At 39.1% G+C, this 23,129-nt stretch overlaps 2 protein-coding genes across 7 annotated transcripts in view; one reads left to right on the top strand and one right to left on the bottom strand.

Moving 5' to 3' along the window:
* Positions 1-12,702, bottom strand: part of KIAA0556 (KIAA0556 ortholog) — a 71,401-nt gene extending 58,699 nt beyond the window's left edge. For 3 of the 5 annotated variants that reach the window (XM_032197354.1, XM_032197351.1, XM_032197355.1), the window contains exons 1-6: positions 12,266-12,411; positions 11,776-11,852; positions 9,089-9,258; positions 4,627-4,709; positions 3,580-3,714; positions 12-273 (exon numbers count right to left, since the gene is read on the bottom strand). In XM_032197354.1, the coding sequence (XP_032053245.1) occupies positions 12-273; positions 3,580-3,714; positions 4,627-4,709; positions 9,089-9,258; positions 11,776-11,837 (712 nt within the window). In that variant the 5' untranslated portion in view covers positions 11,838-11,852; positions 12,266-12,411. Of the gene's footprint in view, positions 1-11; positions 274-3,579; positions 3,715-4,626; positions 4,710-9,088; positions 9,259-11,775; positions 11,853-12,265; positions 12,412-12,658 lie in introns of those variants that run through there. The other 2 variants (XM_032197352.1, XM_032197353.1) reach the window with 2 other exon arrangements.
* Positions 12,703-12,708: 6 nt separating this feature from the next.
* Positions 12,709-23,129, top strand: part of GTF3C1 (general transcription factor IIIC subunit 1) — a 41,744-nt gene continuing 31,323 nt past the window's right edge. For both annotated transcript variants that reach the window (XM_032197349.1, XM_032197350.1), the window contains exons 1-9: positions 12,709-12,944; positions 13,131-13,340; positions 13,509-13,685; positions 14,670-14,813; positions 15,356-15,452; positions 16,120-16,243; positions 18,900-19,058; positions 20,524-20,639; positions 22,179-22,503. In XM_032197349.1, coding sequence (XP_032053240.1) covers positions 12,724-12,944; positions 13,131-13,340; positions 13,509-13,685; positions 14,670-14,813; positions 15,356-15,452; positions 16,120-16,243; positions 18,900-19,058; positions 20,524-20,639; positions 22,179-22,503 — 1,573 coding nt within the window. In that variant the 5' untranslated portion in view covers positions 12,709-12,723. The remainder of the gene's footprint in view (positions 12,945-13,130; positions 13,341-13,508; positions 13,686-14,669; positions 14,814-15,355; positions 15,453-16,119; positions 16,244-18,899; positions 19,059-20,523; positions 20,640-22,178; positions 22,504-23,129) is intronic.

Raw genomic sequence — 23,129 nt, forward strand, 5'->3', positions numbered from 1 at the left:
TGGAGACTTACTACTTTGATCCTGCTTGTACTCCAGCACAGTAAGGGCACCAGAATCAAGGCCAGAGCATCTCCCAGCATCCTGATGTTCAGAAGCTTCTTTCTGCAATGATCTACTGCTATGCAATTGAAGGCCTTCTAAGCTTGTAGATGTTTCCTCAGTAGAAGATGGTTCTGAAATCACTTCTTCAACAGAGTCATAATCCTCACTAACAGAGTCTTCTTCTTCCATCTTTTTCTCTTCTACACTGAGTTGCAAGCTGTTTTTCAGTTTCTGATACAATTCAGACAAACAAGTTGTCAGGAAAGCTCAAACATTTATTTTAAAATAAACCAATGTGGCTGCCTCTTCCTCCCATAGGAGAAAGAAAAATCTTCTCATGAACTCAGAGCCATGATGTAGTTAAAGATATTCATATTCCTATGTCATGTCTTCATTTCCCTGGTGAAGACATGTAAAGAAAAATCATCCTACATCTCCAATGTACTTTCTTGTCAGAGTCCTTGCAGGGAAATTCTGTAGGCCTAGGAATTTTTGTGCAAAACCAATTTTTAGGAGTAACTTAAAAACAGGAGGTAAGTAATGGAGAAGGCAAGGACACACATTTTTACAGTTTTACACTGTGTCAGACCCAGAGACAGTAGGCACAAATTGGAGCACAGGAGGTTCCCTCTGAGCACCAGGAAGCACTTCTGTGCTGTGCAGGTGTTGGAGCCCAGAGCCCTGGCACAGGTTGCCCACAGAGGCTGTGGAGTTTACTCCTTGGAGATCTCCCAAAACCACGTGGGCCTGGGCCCCCTGCTAAGGCTGGGGGTGGGAGGGTGCACAGATGGGCCCAGGGGTCCTCCAGCCTCAGCCATGCTGTGAGTCTGCAACAGCAAGATCTCTTTTAAGTAATTTAATATGTGATAATATGCATGTACATATCTGTACTTTAAAAAGCAGTAGAAAAGACATAGCCTGATGAACTAAGCTTCCAGTTTGCAAAGAGGTTTTGAATTGGACCCATAGGAAGAAGATTTTATGCAAAAATTAATCAATTTACTGTGGAAAAACTCCCCATCTTCTCACAGCATATGCCACAAACAGCATAGATAATGCTGGGGAGCCTTTTATTCTTATGAATGTAAAAGGCAAAGATCTTGTCTATCTTAAATCTACTTTTCCTACCTTTGCTGGTATTGTTTTGATAGAAGTATAGGTAAGCAAACAGTATGAGTAAAATGAAAACTGGAAGCTATGTGAGGTACAAATGAACCATGACAATGTATGTTCAGCTTGTAATGAAAGCTTCAAGCTGCTCTCCTGTTACAGATTACATTTGTTAGAAAAGCCACGTTGACAGAAACATATTACAAAGAACAGGCAAACCTAGGTTCAAAAAGAGGGTCTATAAGCAACCTGAAGTTTGATATTAAGCATATTTCCAGCTGTTTGACAGGGAATTGTAGGGGCTTTCTTTTAACTTATAAGCAAATTTAATGAGGTTTTAAGATATTCAAGAGAACACACTACAACTTCAGGAAAACCAGAATTATTTCCACCTGGGATACAAACAGTAAGTGGAGTTTTGGGTTAAAATTAAAAGATTACTACTTACGCTTAAATGATTATAAAAATACATCACTGTAAGCAATTTTGTGTTTTGTGGAGCAAAAAATACATCATAAGCTCAAAAGCAGTACAGGAAAGGTAGAAAGAAGCAGAAAAAGGTAGTCTGGTTTTCTAACATTCCATTGTTAAAGACATGAAGTGTACATACGCTAAGATTGTATATATGTGTGGAACTGGAAGCTACAGGTTTAATAAACCACTGAGAAAAACCTTAAGACGTGTAGTGAGATATTCATCAGCCTTCATAACGTGACCTGCTAGACTCAAGTCTTCTGTTACAGGAATTTTGAAACTCAAATTAATACTGTTAAACATCTTAAATACTGTGTCACCTCCTCTTCTGAATATATTAGCTTAGCAATTTCTGTTTTGGAAAGAGCTTCTCATCTTTTAATGATGGTATGTGTTGGACTAGGGCATGACAGGGGAAGGCAAAGGAGCAGAGAAGGGAGAAGGCAGTGAAATTCCATCTACTTGTTTGCTAATTAAGATCATTGTTGATTTAGCAGCTAGTCCAAGCGTCTTCTGGATATGCCAAACCTCAAAAAACATTCCTTCAAACTCACAGAATCCTGACTCGTGAAAAATGTTTCACAATTTACAACGCAGTCATCCACAAACAGCTGAGCAGGAATCACAAAACAATGAAATAAAAATTAATAATGAAAGATAAAGAGACTCATGACCAAAGACATCATCAGTCACGAAATTCAACAAGGCAAACTGTAAGAGAAATTAGCAAATCTGCAAGTTAACTATGTTTCCCCAAAGGAACATTATAAATAACAATATAGTCACATGGACTTTTACCTCTAGAGCTTCATCAAGATCAGAGACAAAATCATAGACAGAACTGAGCATACACAAGCATACAGAGCTTATTGCTGTTTACTGCTTTTTTAGATCAGACTGTGGGTAAAAGCCACCACTGATCAGCCTTACTAGTCACATAGTCAAAGAGATTGGCCTGGGGCTTACTCGGCTTACTCCATATCTATAGTCAATTAGCGGTTGTCACCAGCTGATGCAGGCATGGACCTCACACACTGCAAAAGGTCAAACAGCTACATTTCAAGTGCCTACCACCCAGAACCTGAGCTGTCATATGATCAAAGTGAATGATGTGTTCATGAGTTCACGGTGCCAGTCTGAACTGGTCCAGAGAGGGTCAGGCCTTGACTGATGTGAGCATCAAGTGTGCGGAGTGTCATAAAAGAAAAATCTTAAAATAGAAATCACTGTCTACATATTATACCCACGCTACTTATTAAGTAAACTTTTAATTAAATATTCCTGAGTAGAAAATGGGAGTAGGGATGATCTTATTTGGAAAGGCAACACTTATAAGGGTAGCCTATCTGAAGATTCAGTTGCTTTGCTCTGATAGTTGCAACATAATCCTTGCAGCTCCTGGTGAGTAAACACTAAGCAGATCCGTAAGTTGAGCTAAAGTGCCACGTGGTTAAGAGCAGGTCATTATTTCATTTCTTACTATTGTTTCAAAAATCAAGTAATTTAGTTCCCTAAAGGAACATTCTATAAACGTAAGCTTAGTTTAAGGCTCTTTAAATAGTGTTCAGTGTTAAGACTAAATTCAGTTTGATAGAGCAAGTCTGGATTACATTAGGCTTCTTCTAACATGGATTCCCCAAAATCTGCAGGCTGCCAATCTGTTGGTTGTAGCCTGGTAACAGAGAACAAACGTCTTGGGGACAGAAATCAGCTATAGCTAGTTTCAGCCATTACCAGCCTGCAGAAGGCACAGAGGAGGATTCAGACTTTCAAACTTAAGATACCACATTATATGTAGTACATCCCTGAATCCTTATCCAATATTATATCCTACAGTACCTACTGTCAATACTATATACCGGGTTTGCATGCTCTAGTCAATACTAATACTTGGCCCCACTTGCATTTCAACTGACACTTCCATAAACTATAGAAGGCAACTGCTAATTGTACCTGAGAGTAATGGAGAGGATCATCACTATTTCTCTCCAGGCTCAAGCTTTCATAAGGTTCAAAATCTTCAGAGTATTCCAGAGGAGGTTTAATGCAGAGTTTAGTCCCCCTTTCTGTTTTAATCTCCACAGTTTTCTGTTAAAAGAAACATGCAAAGAAATTAGACATCTTTAGTGCCATCAGCAGTACAAAACGAATAATAATCTTTTACATAACGATATTAAGATCGAGCAATCCTTTTCCCCTCTGTTCCATGGAAGGTTTCTGTCCTCTCTCAGCTCACCTTTGGGCCCTTGCATTATTGTTTGACGTGTACAGTGCCCCAGTCGAACTCCATACCTGCTGCAGTCCCTGGAGTACACATCATAGTCACGCCCAGCACACATCATTTGTTTGGAACCAAACCCAATTCCCATTGGGGTTCACTTTCTCACCTCAACAAGTGAAAAAATGATAAGAGTAGAGATATAGCAATCAACAGAACAGCTGAAGTGGAATCGCTTAAAGCACAGGCACGTACAGAAGTGCTGGCAGAATAACCTCCCGGGGAAAGCCCTCAAGCCTGCTCTGGTGAATTTGCACACATAAGTGCCTCTCTGAAATGTCACTGTGCTAATGGAGAACAAACAGAAAGAATTACAGGTGTGTGTCCAGTTACAGGCTACAATGTCACCAGGGTCAGAGATGTATGAACCATATCCCACCACAGCTGGAGTACTGTCATGGAGAGAGGCTCTTTGAGAAGGACAGGCTGAGTAGGTGAGGAGTAGTCATCCTTTAAGTGAGATACTAAAGTGTCTTGTAAAGGATGTCACTGAACCCAAACCAATGAGATTTGTCACTTTAGGCTTCAAAGAAGACACAAAACTGGTCAGAGTATCATTTCATGTTGTCACCCAGTATCCATACTAAACCAAGTTTCTGATTCTATGAGAATCTCAAAGCATATAAACTGCCAACCCTCCACTAATTGCAATCAATTTCCCACAAAATTATTTGTGATGTAAGAATTAGTTCAAAGATGCATTACTTCAAACTGCTTCTTACCTGAAGCCATCCTTTGCGTTGTATTTTGCTTGGTGCAGTCTGTGTGCTGCGTTCTTGCAACTCACTCGCTTTTAGCTGGGCTGCTAAGAAGAATTAGAAGATGGGAAGCAGAAATACAATATTTGAGGATACATACTTTATTTCACATTATTTTTCCCCCCAGATGAAGAGTGAAGAATGTATCTTTGATATGAGAATAACATTAACAACTGAAAAGGCATTCCACTTCAAATACTGGCTAGTTATGTACTAGTAGCAAGAGTTTTGAATCTCTTTGGGGATAAATCACCCTCACACATATTCAAGAGAATAAATTGCCTAAAACTATGTTAGCACAACAGCATGCACAGCCCCACATTCACTGATATGAAGTACAGAAATTTGTTCTAGCACAGGTGTGCACACCATTCCTGCTCCTAGCTGGGTATATGGTAAAGTGAAGGTGAAGGCAGACTTTGATAGACAGGGCCCTGATGAAGAACAGATGTTGTGCTGGGTTTACAAAGGGATTTTGTATGTACATTTACTCTCAAACTGAGACAACGTACTGAGGTACTGGCAGATTAAACACAATGTATTGGACATTTAACATACTGTGCAGAGAAGCATTCTTCATGGACAAGTCAGACACAAAGGAAAAACAATCATTTTCCTTCATTTCTAAGGTGAGGGAGAGTTGGTATCAAAACTTTGGTGAAAATTCTTTGTATGGTCAAGCAGAACAAAAGGTCCCTGTTCTGGAAATAGTCCCAACTTACAGCACAGCAATGGATTTTTTAAAAGATGCTTTTACTGAGACACAAAGATGCACATCTTGCAGGTCACATCAGCATCCTCAACAGAGCAAGGACATCATCAACACTCTCAGTACAATCCTAAATAAAGGCATCTCATTTCCTATGTCCAAGACAGATTTACAGCTTCCATTTCTTTTCAGTGGAGAAAAATAGCTGATGCAAAACCTGTCTTCTTTAAGCCATAATTGAGTGGTCATCTTAAGCCAGCAGAAACTGGCACAACCAATAGAAGAAGCAGCATTCCTACCAAGGTCATAGAATCACAAGAAGATTTACATTGGAAGGGACCTCTAGAGGTCACCTAGTCCAACCTTTCATTCAAAGCAGGATTTACTTCAAAATTAGATTAGGTTCTTCATTCCCAACTCTCAACGCCACATTTTCTTTTTTGGGTTGGGCAACCCTACATTGCACCTGTGCAGTGAACCGTTCAGAAAATTTATCAGCAAGATTTAACTGAGGAAGAATAGAAAACAAAGATTACTTTTAATTTAGTCACTTGTACTTTCTGGTTGTCCACAATTGTACAAACGCTAGCACAAGCATGTAGGAGAGAACAGCAAGAGGTAGTACCATTCTTAGTACAACAATGCAGGCTTAGGTCAATTTCGAGTGATCATAAAACTACAGAGCAAGATGAACAAAGGCTTGTTCTGTTGCCTCTACACAAAGTACTTATTCACTCACAGAGGCCTGAAACAGGGCAGAGAAGAAAGGGAATGGATTGTTCCAGGGAGGAAATAAGATACCTGACATCTTGTCTTGTAAAACATCCCTTCCAACTATAGCTCCTGTTACTCTGTTAGGCTAATCCTAAATAACTCCAACTATACCTCGCAGTCATCAGCATTGGGGCTGACTGCTTTGGGGCTCCTCAGGCACCAAGGGTGATCTGTCCTGAGATTACAATGCTAGAAGCATGGTCTGATTTGGTCACTGCTTTGGACAAAAGTGGAAACACTTTTACCATTCAGTTCCTAAGCAATCCTTATTTTCTAAGCAAGTGCCCAGAAGGTCATCATGTATGGTACAAGCGTAAGTAAGAAAAGGGGACAGGGTAGGACTCATGCCACCAGTGCTGAGTATTTGGTTCTCAGAATTGAGTATTTTGTGATGGATTCCTGTGACCAAATCCAAGCCACTAAAGTACAGTAGTTCAAAACCCAAGTAGAAGATGATGCAACTGAGTCACCTACACTAAAGAGATGTTTGCAACGGAGGCAAAAACATTCTTCCCATGGGATGGATAGAATATGAATACAAACTATTACCTGTTTCAGCACACAAAATAGGTCCACTGTTGTCATTCCCTAGTAGGAGTATCTTTGGAGACTCAAGCTGACAGTGCCTATTCTAGTAGCCAAGGACTGAGTAGGACACCACTAAAATATTAGTCATAATACAAGGAGACCCCACGCTGCCCTTAAGAAATCTCTTTGACTACATCAACATTCACTGAAAGTACAGACTTGGTTGTAAAACTGTCTGGATTACACACCCATATAAATGACAGTGTACGTGGAGACCAGCTTCCCGACTCTACATATTATAAGCCCATCATCTACTTTAATTTATTTATCAAGCCTAAGCATAAGTGTGTCAATCACTATTATCATTAATTATTTCTAGGAAACACAGACAAAGAAAATAGCCCAAAGAGATTTATGACGACGCTTTCAGGAAGTGTGGAGTCCTTTCTGTACTATTAAGCATCACACATTCTTAATTTTTTAGAAAAGACTAATCTGATAGATGGATGTTCTAGAAGTAATAAATGATGCAATAATTCTTACTGGGGATAGATAGGGAAGAAAATTCAGCACTGTATCTTAGCCAGAAATCATTTCTGAGAGTAAAATAATGTTCAATCATTGAGAAGAAATGCCTAAAAATGAAACAGACTACAGAATTGCTAAGATACTACCTCCAGGCAAGAATTTTATATAGATCACCAATAACGCCCACATTCGACTCTACTGGTAAAATCAAATGGTAGAAGAAAAATGACAGGATGATTTAGTTGGTATTTTTCACTGCAGCTGCATATGTTTAAGAAAAGAATATTGGATAGCTAGGAAACAGCAAAACACTGAGTTCTCTTCTACAGAGATAATGCCACTGTCTCAAAGCTGATGGATTTGAGGAAGGGAACACAGACTGCCACTTAAGTCCTTAAAAGTATCTTAAATCCCAAAGACAAGCTAAATATTCTACTTGAACTGAATCAAGGGGCAATAAGCAACCACAATGAAACAAAACACACACACACACCGTGGTTAGGCTTAGAGATAACAACTGCACAGCAGAACTTGAAGAGAAAACTTCTCTTCACAAAGTTCTGTTACAGCTACTGCCATAACAGCTCCACACAGCTTTTTGACCAAAAAGTCAAAGATGTTGGTTTACACACCTTCAGCTACTTAAAAGTATATCACTCCAGTATGACGAAAGCACAGAATTTCCTCTTTTCCGATATTCAAGAACATGAAGCTTTTTGCAACTTTACACGCAATCTCTTACTTTCTTATAGAAAACAGCAAAACTAAGGGAAAAGACAGGTAACAATCTCATTCCCCCACCCCATGCTTTACGACTTGCAAGAAACAATAGAACAGACTGATAGAACAAGCCTGAACTCACTTAAATTTGAAAAACAAGTAACATGTACCCATTGTAGAAGGGAGGGGGGAAAAAAAAAAGAAAGAGATGAAGGCTGGAGTTATGGCTAGAACAAAAAAAAATTAGCTTTGGGTACTGTTGAGATTAATAAACTTTAAATCATAAATGTTCATATTAAGCATTACTTTTAAATATTTGTCTTAATTTTTTAGGGAAAAAAAGCTTAGCAGACACTATCCATACAGCAACAGATTAAGAAGATACACTCTGTGAGACAGGTTGCAAGTATGAGGATAACAGACGAAGGCTGGTAAAATGCTTTACATTGGGATTTAGGGAATCATTTATTTTCATTAAGCTAAATGGATTAGAAAGCCACTAAGCTCCCTCTTTATAACTTCATGCATGCAAAATTATTCCTACTACTACATTGCTCTCTATGACAGACTGACTTAAACAAGAAATAAAATTTCACTTTTCAAATAAAGCCAGCTAACCACAGGAAGAAAACGGCAAATTTTCTTTACTTCAAATATTTAAGTAAAGATTAGCTGTCTTTTTAAGAGGACTATGATAACTTCAACAAAATTTAAGTCTATAATTTGATTATAGTCTCTCTAATCAAATGCCATTTGTCTGCAGGAAACCAGACAATACTGAAGTCTATCATATCTTAAAACTTACGAAGAGTGTTATGTATGAGACAAAGGTATATAATTATTTTACACTGCAATTTATATATATTTCTAATCTTCTAGTTTTAGTTATAACTTTAAAAAGTGGAGAGATGGGGAAATTAAACATGGGAATTAATTAGGGATTAACCGAGCAATTGATAGGGTGTTGCAGAGACCCCTTGTAACATTCAACTGGCTTAATAAGTACTCTGATGAAAGCAGTACGGAATTTCATTCCACTGTTCTTGAACACTGCTGCCTCATTCGCACAGCCTGACAGGTAACTGCACTGACTGAATTACAGCTCTGATGAGCAAATATTTAAAATTTTTGAGGCTGCAACCTCTATAAAACTCTGATGTAACTTACCATTTGTCCTGGCGGTCTGTGTCTCATTTTTGAGGTAGCCATGTGAGTTGAATTTTTTGTGGTAATTTCTCAGCTCTGAATTAGCTCCATTTATATACAGAGAAAATCCTTGCTCTAACTGTTCCAGTTTGATTTGTGTAGGATCCTTTCTTTTTAAATGCCTCAGTAGCCTAAAGTAGAAAGGATAATAACTCATCCCTATACAATACATATACAGATGATCATATTGGCAATAAATACAAAGGCACAGTGTCACAAAAATAATTTAAAAAGAAAAGTTTGTACCTCAAGTAACAATTTCAGAATATAGCTTCCATCACCGATTCCTGTTCTTTAATGCTTGTATGAGTACTGACACCCTGTGACACAAAGTTCAACCACGTGTTTCACTTCTTAGATTTTTCTATACTGTTTATCATTCCACATCATTTTTTTTTTCCATTTGGCATTTTTTCTACTGAAATTTTCTTCTTGAGAACTTGAGAGAGTTTTGTTTAGAATTCTGGAAATCTTAAAATGGTTGAGCTCTTTTCAAGAAAAAAAGAAAGTACTATTTTTGTTTCAAAACTTGAGGGGGAAAGCCCCAAGTCAATAGTGCAGTTAGAGATACTAGAACTTTAAAATCATTAAAACTTCAAAAGAATAAAATCTACTGTTCATTTGTTTGGCTTTGATTTTTTTAAGTGTAGAGAAGATGAACTTATAGTAAGTTAAATGTCTATAAACATATTATGATAGAAATCCACACAAGTTTTTAAATAACATGAGTTACAAATATTCATAACTATGCATAGACTGACACTGCTAATGAGAAGTTTTGAATTTTTAAACTACTTCCTGCTACCAAAAAGATCCTATATTTTAAGAATTAACAATTTGGTGAAATAATTCTGCATTAATAAGTAGACACTGCAATGAGTATGTCAGCAGTACTGAAAATTTACTAAGTTCTCTAAATCTGCTGTGTACAAACCTTACTATTTGTTGTGGAGGGTGGATTTTTTTTGTTGGTTTTGTTTTCTGCCAGAATAAATCAACAGCTGCAATGCAACTGGCTTATAACACAGGAGTTCAGAGGAATCTGTAAAATGCATGTGAGATTGAAATTTCATAGCTCTGAAGATTCTAACACCACTCCAGTAGAGAAAGATACCATACATTTCGCTACGATCAGGTCAGAGGAGATGGAATCCAGCCCTGGAGTTAGGGTCTCTACAGGAAAAGATTGCTCCCGTCCTTTTGGATACAGTCAGAGACACTGTCAGCAGAGCATCACTCTGGGCCAAGAACATATTCTCTTCTATTATAATAAACATGCATTCATCATAAGATGTAACTATTAGTTTCGCTCTCAGTCTTCACTATTCTCAGTCATTGACTGAGAATCCAGTCATCTCCATGGCCAGAGATGACACCTGCCTGTAAAGACATTTATTCAAAGTCAGCTGATGGAACTTTTTTTTTTTGTGGTGTGTGTGTGTGTGTGTTGTTGTTGTTGTTGTTTTTTCAGGTTCTCTCTGTGAAAAAAAAAAAACAAGGCTGACATAACCCTTGGCCTAACACAACATCCTAACCAAAAAACATAACCTTCTGACTGAGTATTCCTAACTCATGTTAAGAATTCTTGGCCGTTCACCATTCTCATTAAAAGTTGCACATTCCAACATGTGTTTACAAATGCTAAAAATAAAACTGAGCTTCCAGATACGCAAGAACCAGGTTTCCTGCATTGTCACAGCAGATGAGGCTAGAGGGGTTAACATGAGCAGAGTCTGAACATGTATCTAATACACACACCATCCTGTGTCCAGCAGGCTATATTATTGGAGCTAGTATCCTAACAATCTGAGGACTTATTACAAACATCAGGCCTTGTGCCTACACAAACAATTCAGCAATTTGCTTATATATCTCTAACAAATGCCAAATCTTGTCCCTTCATGCAGGTTTTCATTTGTGAAATTGGCAGGTTCAGGCCATTATAGGCCATCGCCTCTCCATCGGCTGCTCCAAAAGCATTTCTCCATCCTGCAGGGTAACATTCACAAGCAGCCCAAGCCCTAAACCACCCAGAGATCTGCTCATCCAGGTCAAAAACTACATCCCACTTGCACTGCAGCTCAAAGCATTCTGCATGCTTTGAAATTTTACTCAGCAATGGGCAACCAATCCCACCCTGGGGAGCAGTGCTTCACAAGTCTGCTTACCCTGTGTAACAGGGTCTGCCTCAAAGTTTTTACTTTGCTCAAGTCCTGTTCCCCAACCGAAGGTGTTAGGGTCGCCCTAGGTCAGTAACCCCCAGATAAATCCCTGGCTGCTCTTAGAGCACACAGCCTTCAATTTGGCCAACTCAGTGCTACTGGCTGCCAGCAGGAGCCTCTCCTTTGTGCCGAGCACTTATTAAGTCCACTTGCAGCAAGCCATTACTCTGGCAAAGACTGTCAGCTCCAAGCTGTATCTTATTTTAAGGTATGCTGGAAAAATATCACCACAGTCTCCTCCAAAAATAAGGACTTGGAAAACAAAGGGAAGAGAACTACTGGAATGCTTTAAGACACAGAAAACCAGGCCTCACAATACAAACAAGTTTTTAAACTAATATTCACCACTGCTGATTTTAGACACAATATTACATAGCACACAACAGAAATTACATACTCAATAGTGATATCAATTTTGTCTCTTACCGGTTTCTCTGCTGAAGGGATACTAAATATTCATCATGTTTTTCATCAAAGTCAGTCACCATATCCTTAGTGTTAAGCTGAAATGAATATAGAATTGCCACATTTAAGAAGAGAAGTAATTTACTGTAGACTGTTACTGGTTTTGCACCCTCAGTAACCATGAACGCTGTAAACTGAAATCAGCACCTCATTCAACAGCGCACAATGCAGTCAGTGTAACAAGCAAGTTTCCTGAAGAACAGAATTACTTTTTCAGAGCCCTTCACAATCTACTGAAGAGCCTCAAAATACTAAAAGGGGAAGGCAGAGGGTACAACCAGTGTTTAATCTGAGAGCTGCCGAGCGGAGAGATGCTGAGGCACAATTGTGAAGGCCACACCCGAGGCCCAGCTATGGGAGAGTTTCCCTGAAGGGGCACCACTCGTGCCGGCTATTTGATCTAAAACTTGGGAGCCTGGATACATTTAAAGCGTTTAATCAAAGGTTTTACCTTGCCTGCCTTTCAGGAAACACAAACTTTTTCCCACTGAGCAGCCCAGAATTGCTGCCACAGGCTGCGGCAGGGCGTCCTCCTACACGGCGACAAGCTGAAGCTCGTCACCTCCAGCCAGCTCCGTGCCCAACATCCCCGCCGCGTCCCCCCGGCACCTCAGCTCGCCCCCGGTCCCCTGCGCTCGCCCCTAGTTGCCCCCCAAACGCCACCGGCTCCCTCCGTCCCCTCTCCGAGCAGGGGGCCGGGAGCCAGGCGCGGCCGCCCCGCGCCCCCTCAGCCCCGCGGAGCCAGCGCCTGAGGCAGCCTGGGCGAGCCGGAGCCGAGGCGCGCCGCGCTAGGCCGCAGCCCTGTTGTTTCCCCGTTTCCCTGTTTCTCCGTTTCCCCGGTTACCGGCGCAGGGCGGCGGCGTCATTTCTGTGGCGCCGCCGGGTGCCGGAAGCGGCGCGGAGCGGAGCATGGAGGCGCTGTGGGCGCTGCTGGACGAGGTGGCCCTGGAGGGCCTGGACGGCGTCACGCTGAGCGCGCTGTGGCACCGCCTGGGGACCCGCTCGCCCCCGTTCCCGCTGCCGCTGGAGCCCGCCACGCAGCAGCTGCTGTGGGCCGCGCTCAGCGCCCAGCCCGCCGTCAGCTTCTACCTCTTGCCGAGGGCGCGGCCGCCGCTCCGCCTGCACGACCGGTGAGGAGACCCCGGCCTCCTCCACCCCTCCTGGCCTCCTCTGTCCCCCCCGGCTTCCTCCAGCCCCGCTGTCACCCCCCCGTCCCGCCCCGCTGTCCCCTTCCATCCGGGCACCGTCCCCCGGAGCTCCCGCAGGAGCCCTGGGTTCCCCCCCGGTTTGGGTAAACGCCGGCTGCTTTTTGGCAGGTATGAAGAAATAGACCTGGAGACGGGAATACTCGAAACCAAAAGGGATCCGGTGCCGCTGGATGACATTTACCCTGTCCACATGGTTTTGGATAATAAGGATGGCATACAGGGTTCCTGCCGGTATTTTAAGGAGAGAGTGGATATCACTGATCAAGTGAGGAGGAAGGATCTGCAGCCCTGTTATACTTACACAGAAGCTGTTGAAAAGTGAGTGAGATCCTGCGACCTGGCACTAAAAGGGTTTAAACTTGATTTTAAAACTCTACTCCTGTAACCAAGTTTGTGCAAATCTATGGAAATGGGATGTTTGTGGGGAAAAGTGATTCAGCTCTTCTTATGGCTCTAATGAACTTTTGCTCTTTTCCTTTCTGTTAGATGGGGAGAGAAACTGGTCATCGTTGCCTCCCAGGACCAGCGTTACAGAGCTTTGATAGGCTGGGAGGGGGATCCTGACCTAAAGCTCCCGGACTTCTCCTACTGCATTTTGGAGCGTTTAGGTCGTGCTAGGTGGCAAGGAGAGCTTCAGAGGGATCTGCACAGCGGAGCTTTTAAGTAAGTTTATATTTTGATATATCAATTAAATTGAAGTGAGTAAGTTTCTACTGACTACTTACATGTTTCTGCATTCCTATGTGTCAATTAAACTCATATCTTTATTGGTAGTGTCTCATACTTGCTAACAAGAGCATTTGTCTCATGGAGCCTGTATTACAGAAGGTACTGGTCTCTTCGTAGAGCTCATTACACTTCCTGCTATTTTCTCATGGAACCAGAGATTGTCTGTTGGGTCAGTGCACAGGCTTTAAAGTATTTCAGTTCTCAGAGGACTGAATATACTGTAGAGAACTGGAAAGATTAAGCATTTGCTAGAGCTTGATGTTTGAGGGAGATTATTAAGGAAAAATGCTAAAATGATCAGTCAGTGACCAGGGTGCTCTGTTTCAAGGAAGAAGTGATAGAATACCTAGACCATACTATAAGTTCTCTGTAGTAATGGACAGTTAACATTCTAGGAAAATCATTATTGAGAGAACATTCACTGCTTGCATTAGGTATCTAGAAGCACGATCACATCACTGCCAAGTCTTATCATGCTTCCATGTGATACCAGTAATAAATTATTTTTCTTGCATTTAATCCTAAAGCTTGTTTTTTAGCACATAATTCAGAGGAAGGTTATAAAAAACGTATCTCTATGGTATTTTGCAAAATGGTGCATCTCTTCCAGGGTTCTGAAACACTTGAAACTGAACTCCCAAACAGTCTCATATTGTATAGCTTCTCTCATTTGTTTTCTGCTTATTCTCTGTAAAGCTTTTGCCTTGTTCAGAGTGATAGAAAATACTTTGTACAATTAATTTCACAGGCTATCTAAATTTTGGTACTTCTTAATTTTGAGATCGTCACTTTGTAAATTAGCATAATGTATGACCAAGACTGTGGGTAATTTAGGTGAAGGCTGTTTGAATACTGGATACTTAGTATTTGTTTGCAGAAGATCCTGTGCTTATACATATCTTGTTATCTTTTCTTCAGAGTGGATGCTGGAAAAATTCATTATCACCGAAGAGTATTGGACAGAAATGGTCTCATAACAATGCAGTCTCATGTGATAAGACTACCAAGTGGAGCACAGCAACACTCCATTCTTTTACTTCTGACTCGCTTTCATGTTGATAGGTATGTGCCGCTGGAGTGTTCAAAAGATCTCCTGGGTAGGCTGTGGCCTTTTACAACGCTGAAAGTTTGTAGTCTCGATCTCTTTAAAGAAAATCACAATTTATTTATTAACTCATCTTCCAGATGCTGGACTGCTCTTGGAAGTGCGAACAAGAGGGTGTTCTAGTGCCTATCACCTGCCTGCTATGAGCCTCTCTCTTCTCATTGTAGCTCACATCATTCTGTTAATTTTTAGTGTTCTCACTTCAAACATACTTTTAATACATTTTTGTTTTCCCATTTTGTTTACAGTCAGAACTCATGCCTGTGAATTTCCAATGAAGCAACAGCTTGGACTTACTTATGTTCCCTCACTTGGGGTCTCTTAGTGACAAATTCTCTCACCTGCTATTCACAAAAGGAAAAGAAAGCTCTAAGTTCTAAAACAATCTAAGAACACTTCAGTGTACCTTCTCTAATAATTAACATTTTAGAAAGGTATAATTTGTGCTTACAAAGTTACATGCATGCTGAAATGTCAAATATTCTCTTTTCTCGATTAGGAGGAGTAAATACGATATCCTGATGGAGAAGCTCTCAAGCATGCTAAGTGCTCGTTCAAACCATATGGAAACATTAGGAAACTTGAGGGAAGAATTGGTGAGATCCATTATTCTCTTTCAAATTCTTTCTTACATAGAATATAATTGATTAGTATCAAAGGCACTTCTTCATACTTCCATTTTTAAAGTTGCTACCACATTTTGAGGTAGGATATCAAAAGAAGGATCTTAAAAACCTGCTAGTTTATTGAATTAGAAAAAAGAGAAGAAAATATAATTGTCATATTGCTCTAGATCAAGTTAATGTCATTGCTTGCTTTAATCAAGGAGTTCTATTCCACCCGCAGCTTTAGAAAAATTTTGTCACAGCGCCAGACTTTTTTTCCACATACAGTCAATAGATACTGTTGTGTAATACTTGTAGGTGGTTGCTGCTGCTTATTTGGAGGATAGAGCTGGAGGGATGGAACATACTGCAGAAGCCCCTGAAGCTCTGCCTGTGTCTTCACTGATGGGCTTTTAAGATTCTTCCTTGATATCCTGCCCCAAAATACTGTGTTTTAAAAACAGGCAGTATGAATGTCTTTGCTAATCACCTAGAGGATAGAGACTTGTGATAGCAAAGGTCATTGAATTAGAGAACTCCTTGGTCTTCCATTGATGTTTGTGTTTTTTCTTTTTGAAGATGAATAGGTAGTTCTGTGGACTTCCTGAAAGGCAGAGTTTTGGCTCACAATTCCTTTTACCGTTTCTCTTTGTGTTAGGGTCTTTGTGAGAGAACTTTCAAACGTCTTTACCAATATATGATGAATGCTGGCCTAGCCAAGGTAATATCCATCCCATTACAAGAGATACACCCCAATGGAGGGCCCTACAAGACAAAGAAAGGTAAATAGAACAATATTTTTGCTTTCTTTCTGTGTAATTACACTGATGCCAATCTTTTTATAAGATTCAAATCTTAAATTAAAAGTTGCTTAAGTACATAATTACAAAGACATATTTTCAGAGAAGTGTGTTAATAGAGTTAGAACACTGCAGATGTTTGAGTTAATCATTTGTTCCAGCTTTGTAAGAAATAGGTACTGTACACATCTTGGGTGAAGGCAGGTTCAATATAAGCAGTTCAAGTGAATCATGACTCCTGTTCAGACTGTTGAAGTCAATACAGAGTATAGGGATGATGAGCAGTCTGCTGCCTTTTCAGATTGGCAGTTAAATATATAAAGCAAATGACGCCACGATTAACTATCATGCTACAGAAACGGGCCGTTTTAGTTATGACTTCTGCTGGAAGTTATGATTTTTGCTGGAAGTCATCAGAATGCAAAGTTTCTCTGGAAGGTGTCATATTGTCATCCTGTAGCAGTATTTTTTTTGGGCAGTATTGCACCATGTTTGTTTGTTTGTTGTGCTTTTCTCATAATGAATTGTGTCAGAGATGTTCTAGTAAGCTCAAGATATTTGCAAACAAGAGTGGAGAGACTAAATAGTATTGGACAATAGAGTTTGTTATTGGTAATAAAATATCTAACTTCCAAAGTATTTGCTTAGAAGAAAAGAGAGTTCATATCTATAAATGTGGTGGCAGCACACAAGGCAGTAGGTGATTTATCTGTTGTCACAAATTGAGACAGCAGCAGCTGCATTTACTATTTAATGTTTTGCTATGAAAAATGCCACCTGGTGAATCTTTAAGATGAAATTATCATTCAAGTTATCGGCATAAAAGCTAAATGCTTTTATCCACAAAAATGCATTAAAGACACTAGGTATTAAACTAGGATGATTTAATAATAGCTGATTTTCATAAGAGTTCAAGATACTTTAATCTCCAGAGTTACAAAGGAAAGCAGATAGAAATATGCAGGACATGTTCAGGACAAAGCCACAGCATCTGCTATGGGAAGCACATTACTGGGCAGCAAGAGCTAAAGTAAAAAAGATTTTGATTTTGTTTGTATGTTTTCAAATATGGCTTCAAGTGAAAATTGATGGGCTGTAAAAACACAGAGGTTGTGATAACAGTGCATACAGCCCTACCAGAATGTCAGAACTTTATCCAAAGCAGAATCTGACAGGGAAAGAATTCAGATGAGGAAATATGGGATCATCTGGCCTGGAGCTCAGTCACATGAGTAAGCTACAGTGGATTAACTTCAAGTCAGCTAGGCTTCAGTAAGTCATCATATATAAACATAAGATAAAATTCATTAACTGAAACCTTAATGATTTCAGCTAAAGCTTTCACCTGGCATTTATGACAGCAGGGCTCTGCAAGAGGAGTAGTGATGGCTGTAGATGTTCCCACTCACTGCTGCAGGGTTAATTGGCTACTTGTGCAGTAGCTACTGAATTGCTGCACTTGATAAGCTGGTGTTGTACAGTAATCTATTTCTAGTTTATCTTAAACATTGGTCTCTTAAATGGTTCAGCAGTAGCTGAATGCTTTGGTAATAGTGGATCATCATTATATCAAAGAGCAGAGCTGTTAAAGCTGTCCTGAAGTCATTTGTCCCCACTCTTCTATGAAATCCCAGAAGGCTAAAGCAGGTAGAGGATTACTACAGCACAGCTAGTACACAGTAACATGTTAAGATGTGGGACTGAATTGTATGCCAAGTGTCTTCTGGATAGCAGTGTGTTCTGTCCTCATATACAACAACCTTAGATTTTGTGTCTCGATTTTCATTGCATATCGTTACAATACACCATGTGTGTTCACAAACTTACCCATTCCCTAGGAGCAGATTAGGTTAGAAGATGTCTTCGGACAAGAAATCTACAAGCTTAGTTTCTCACAAATAGTTGCACGTAGAGCTTCCTTAATGTGACTGACATCATCTATAGGATCTGCAGACATGGATGGAGAAGAATCCGTTCTTCTCAGTCATAATGGAACTGTAGAAAGTAACTGTACGTTTTAGTTAGGCTCTAAGAGACTACTGGGTGGGGTAGGACTGTTCTGTGTGATCATTTTCTAGGATGCTAGGTAGTTGGTGTATGCTTCCTTCTGTATTTGTATACATGAATGTTAATCATGTAATTTGCATTTGTAGAAAGTAAAAAAAAAAAAAAAAAAAAAGTTCTGAGTCTGTAGGGACGGAAAAGTAAGGAGATTTCTTATACCCAGTGAGTGATCTCACAGTCAGATTTGTCTTCTGAAGTTGTAATTCTGTGGATCAGCATATCAGGAAACACATTTCACAGATTTATTTGTACTATTGGAATTTTTACTATTATTGCAGTGTTTTCCATTCCATTCTTAAGTCACTGCATTGAGCAGACCTAATGTTGACATAGACATGAATGTTTGGAACATCTCAAAAATTCTGCTAGTCATTATTTTGACAGATCCCTATATATATATATAGGGAAGAGCTATTGAAAACCTTTCCTAGAAATAAGCAATTGTCTTAAGTCTTTTCTTCCCCATTGTACTACTTTTACCATGCTTCCTGGGGAAACAACATAGTTTAAACCTGTACACACGCACATGCAACTTGCATTTTGTTTAGAGTTGTTACAACATTCATGTTCACAGGTACTGATGTCATGGTCCGTTGCCTTAAATTACTAAAAGAATTTCGGAAGAAAATGGAAGATTATCATGATGATGATGAAGAAGAGATGATCACAAAAGTTGTCCAGCCTGTGGATATTGTTTGTGAAAGGGATATGCTCACCCAGGCTTATGAGATAAGTAGGTGATGTATTGAGAGATTTGTGTGTGGGGGATGGCTTATCTGTTACAAAGATTAACAAAATGTTTCTTTGACTTGCTTAATTCTGGAGTGCATAAGGATTCTTAACTTCATAGTAAGCTAAGTTACAGTGCTATGTGTGAAGGGTATTAAAGCATCATGAATATAATATGCTAAAGATTTTTCAGATTGCCCTCTTACTCTTTATATGTATGAGAGAGAGGTATTGTGGTATTTTTTTATTATTTTTTCTAAGTTCTGATTGCATTCTATGTATCCAAGTGTTAATTTTCCAGGAAAAGATGGGCTTCTTGTTCAGATTAGACTAGAGCTGTAAGCTTCCTGTAGGTGGCTGGGCAGTCATTTAATCTCTTTATCTCAGTTTTCTATGGATAAGAAAATACTGTTCTCTTACCTGTTGTGTCAACCATTTGGACAGTCAAGAGTCTTTGAGGTAAAGCACGCTGGGGTTGATCAGAGCTGGGACTTCCTTGTCACAGTTTTGGCTTGAGACTGTCTTGTGCAAAACAACTCTTGAGTCTTGCATGTCAGGCTTCATCTCTGACAAGAACATAGTGCTGAATACTTAACAAGATTCCCTTGATTCAAAATGTCAGTTAGTTATTAAAATTAAGAAAAAATGAACATGTTAAAAACTTATAGCTTAATGTCTTTTCCCTACTAGTTCATCTTTTCTTGTCTTGCTTATATATGTGCTGGAAGGAGCCAATACGTTTTAAATACTTTACAAGCCATTTTGCCTTTAAGGAGAGTTAAATGCAGTTCATGTGTTTTTGTTGTTGTTTTTATTGTTGTTTTTAAATTTAAACTGATGTGCTTTTCATTTTGGCTTTTTTCATAATTTAAACAACAGAATCTATTTTTCCATAATCATGTTTCAGGGAAGACTAGTGGCCTTTTTTCCTCCTTTGTAACAGCAGTCATTGCTGTCTTTTGACTGGGCTTCATATCCATTGCTGCCATCCCTGTAAGCTTATCAACTATTCAGTATCACCAAAATAAAACACCATGGGAAACGCTGTGGGATAAGAAAAGGTGATGAAGAAAACAATGTTCTTTCTCCTTCTCCTACTCCTTTGCCTTTCATAATGGAGAATGAATATCTGACTGTAGAAAGCCATCAGGTGCAGGATTCACTTCATTTTAATATAAAACTATAAGTTTTAAACCTAATTCTTCTGGGCTGCTGCTTTCCATCAAATCCTGTTTTATGACAGCATTTGGCTATCTTATGTATGTCTTTGAAAATTTATTTAATTGTCAGTGGTGAATATTAAGGTTTATGTTCTGGCATATGGTTCAAAATCACATAGCTTTTGAGACAAGTTTGACTTTGTAACAGTTATTTAGAACAAATACGAGCATATATATACAGATATATGTGCATACAATTCATTCAGATTGTTTTCCTGAGATATTTTTTGGTTTTTCTTTCTGAAACAGTTGAAAGTAGAGGAACAAAAGGTATTTCTCAGGCCGAAATTCGGATGGCTATGAATGTGGGGAAGCTAGAAGCAAGGATGCTCTGTCGTCTCCTGGAAAGGTACAAAGTTGTCAAGGTAAGGTTAAAATAAAATAATACTGATACTTACTGAAACTGAAAATGCGATTCTGGTTACTGTGGTAATACGTTATAATATTGTTAACCTCAAACAATAGAAACTGTAGGGGTTTGAGAGTTGACAGTGAAAGAATTATGATAAAGTTGAAAAAATTGACTTCAGTTGAGGAAAAGATATATAAGAGAAGTGTTCAAAAAGTGTTCAGTTAAAATTTTAACCTACTATAGTCTTATATCTAGGCCTAGTTGTTAGAATGTATCATAACTGCTCTTCTAGAATCTTTTCTTTATTGCTTTCTGGTTAGCTGCCCTAACACTTAATAGTTCGCTGACCCAGATGTACAAGTATTGTATGCTGGTTTGTGACTGGATGTAATCAAGACTGGGGAAAAAATGCACCTTGCCCCAGATTTGCTGTCCGTATTGAATGCACATTCCGGTGATCATTCCAGATCAACACTGTTCCCAGCAGTATGAAGCAGGTCTACGCTCCAAAAAAAGCCAAGGCAGAGAAACACACCTCAACCACTAAAGCACACTCACTGTAATTGGTGGTAACACAAGTGACCTACTGGCATTTGGGAATCTGCATGTTCTGGTATTTTATGGAAATGAACATAAATGTTTCTCAACTCAAAATAGCCCTTTTAGTTCATCTTTATAAGACAACGGATGTTTTGCAAAATTGTCTTCTCTTGTAGCCTTTTCTGAATGATCGTATCAGAGATGTTCCGTAACTTAAAACAAATCTACATGCATTTTGAAAGCAGCATTACATGCTGAAAAAACAAAACAAAACAAAACAAACAACAACAAAACATTCTTTTGTAGAGGTTATGGTGGTTAATATCTTTATTTCCAAATATTTCAGTATTTTTTCAATAGGCTTATGACTTAGAGATGAACAAATTAAACTGTCTTCTTTCATATGCACCCGCCCACCCCTTTCCACAAGGGCAGGATAATTGCCATCTTACTTCAATAGAGAATTGTTTACTAAGATCTTGTTTGGTAAAAAGTTCAGTAGAATTAAAAACAAATGAACTATATAGGCCACAGGAATGTCTAAACGTATTTTATCTAAATAAACTGTGAAGAAGTTGTCTTCCCTCATTGATAGCTAAGTCTTTAAGTTTCTAGATGTTTTATACTATTCAGTGTAGAAGCAGTTCTACTTAAGTCTAATTCACTTTAGTAATCTCTACACCACAGAAAAAAGTTCTGAAATATTTTATTTCAGTGCTAAATGCATGTAGTTTATTCTTCCTTAGACTTTTATACATCCACTATATTATAGGCATTTCATTCTAGTATGCAGGTAATACAGACTTACTTATTTTTTCATGCAGAGTATTTATTTTGATTTCTGTATGCTAAGGTTAGCCAACAATTTAGTTATTTAGAAAAAAAAAAGATAATAATGTCTTTATATATGAGCAGAGAGCAGTAAGAAAATTTTCTCACTGTTGATGCTGGAGACCAGACTGCAAGAATGGAAAAGTAAGGTAATAAAGTAATGTTCCAATTCTTTTCTTAGGGTTTTATGGAGGATGAAGGACGGCAAAGGACAACAAAGTATGTTTCATATAGTTTTGCAGATGAGAGTGATTTAAATCGTCAGTTTGAGAGAGAGAAGGCTAGAAGTGAGCAGTTAGCTACAGTTACTTTGTCTCTAGTGCCAGAAGATTCTACCCCTGTAGAAGATGCATTTCCTGGAGAAGATGACACTTTGGTTTCAGACTCTGACAATGAAGAAGAAGTGAAATATGGCAAGAAGAGAGGAAAAGGTCAGAAGGCCACTTCAGGTTCTCTGATGAAATCAAATCTCCAAGATGGTACCCAACAGTCAACACCAGTTAAAGGTAGATCATGATTTTAAGGTTTGGAGAAAATGTAACTGTCATCTTTCGTGCAGGAAATAGAATGGGAGCTGACAGACAAGCAAACTAACATTTTTTATTCAAATATAAAAAATCTTCCTCATTTAGTAGTGTGTTTTTTTTTGTTTTTGTTTTTTTGTTTTTTTAGTTTTTCAGTTGGATATGTATAGTTTGAGTTATAGTTTTTTCAGTTGGATATGTATAGCTCTGTAGTTTGCATCAGTACATGGACAAATGTATTTGATACAAACCTTCAAGTGAGATGACTATACATGAATTCATACTGACTTCTTGTCTGATATTAGCTAAGATGGTAACTAACTACTGGAACAGGCTGCCCAGGGAAGTGGTGGAGTCACCATCCCTGGAAGTCTTCAAAAGACGCTTAGATGTAGAGCTTAGGGATATGGTTTAGTGGAGGGCTGTTAGTGTTAGGTTGGAGGTTGGACTCGATGACCTTGAGGTCTCTTCCAACCTAGAAATTCTGTGATTCTGTGATTCTGTGATACTTTTGAAGCAGCAGTAGCCTTGGGACGACTTGATCTACAACCTTACTCACCTAAGCATATTGTAACAAAAATGTCTTGTCTCCTGAAGCTAATTGCTTC

The sequence above is a fragment of the Aythya fuligula genome, chromosome 15, assembly GCF_009819795.1.
Source record: "Aythya fuligula isolate bAytFul2 chromosome 15, bAytFul2.pri, whole genome shotgun sequence".
NCBI lineage: Eukaryota > Metazoa > Chordata > Aves > Anseriformes > Anatidae > Aythya > Aythya fuligula.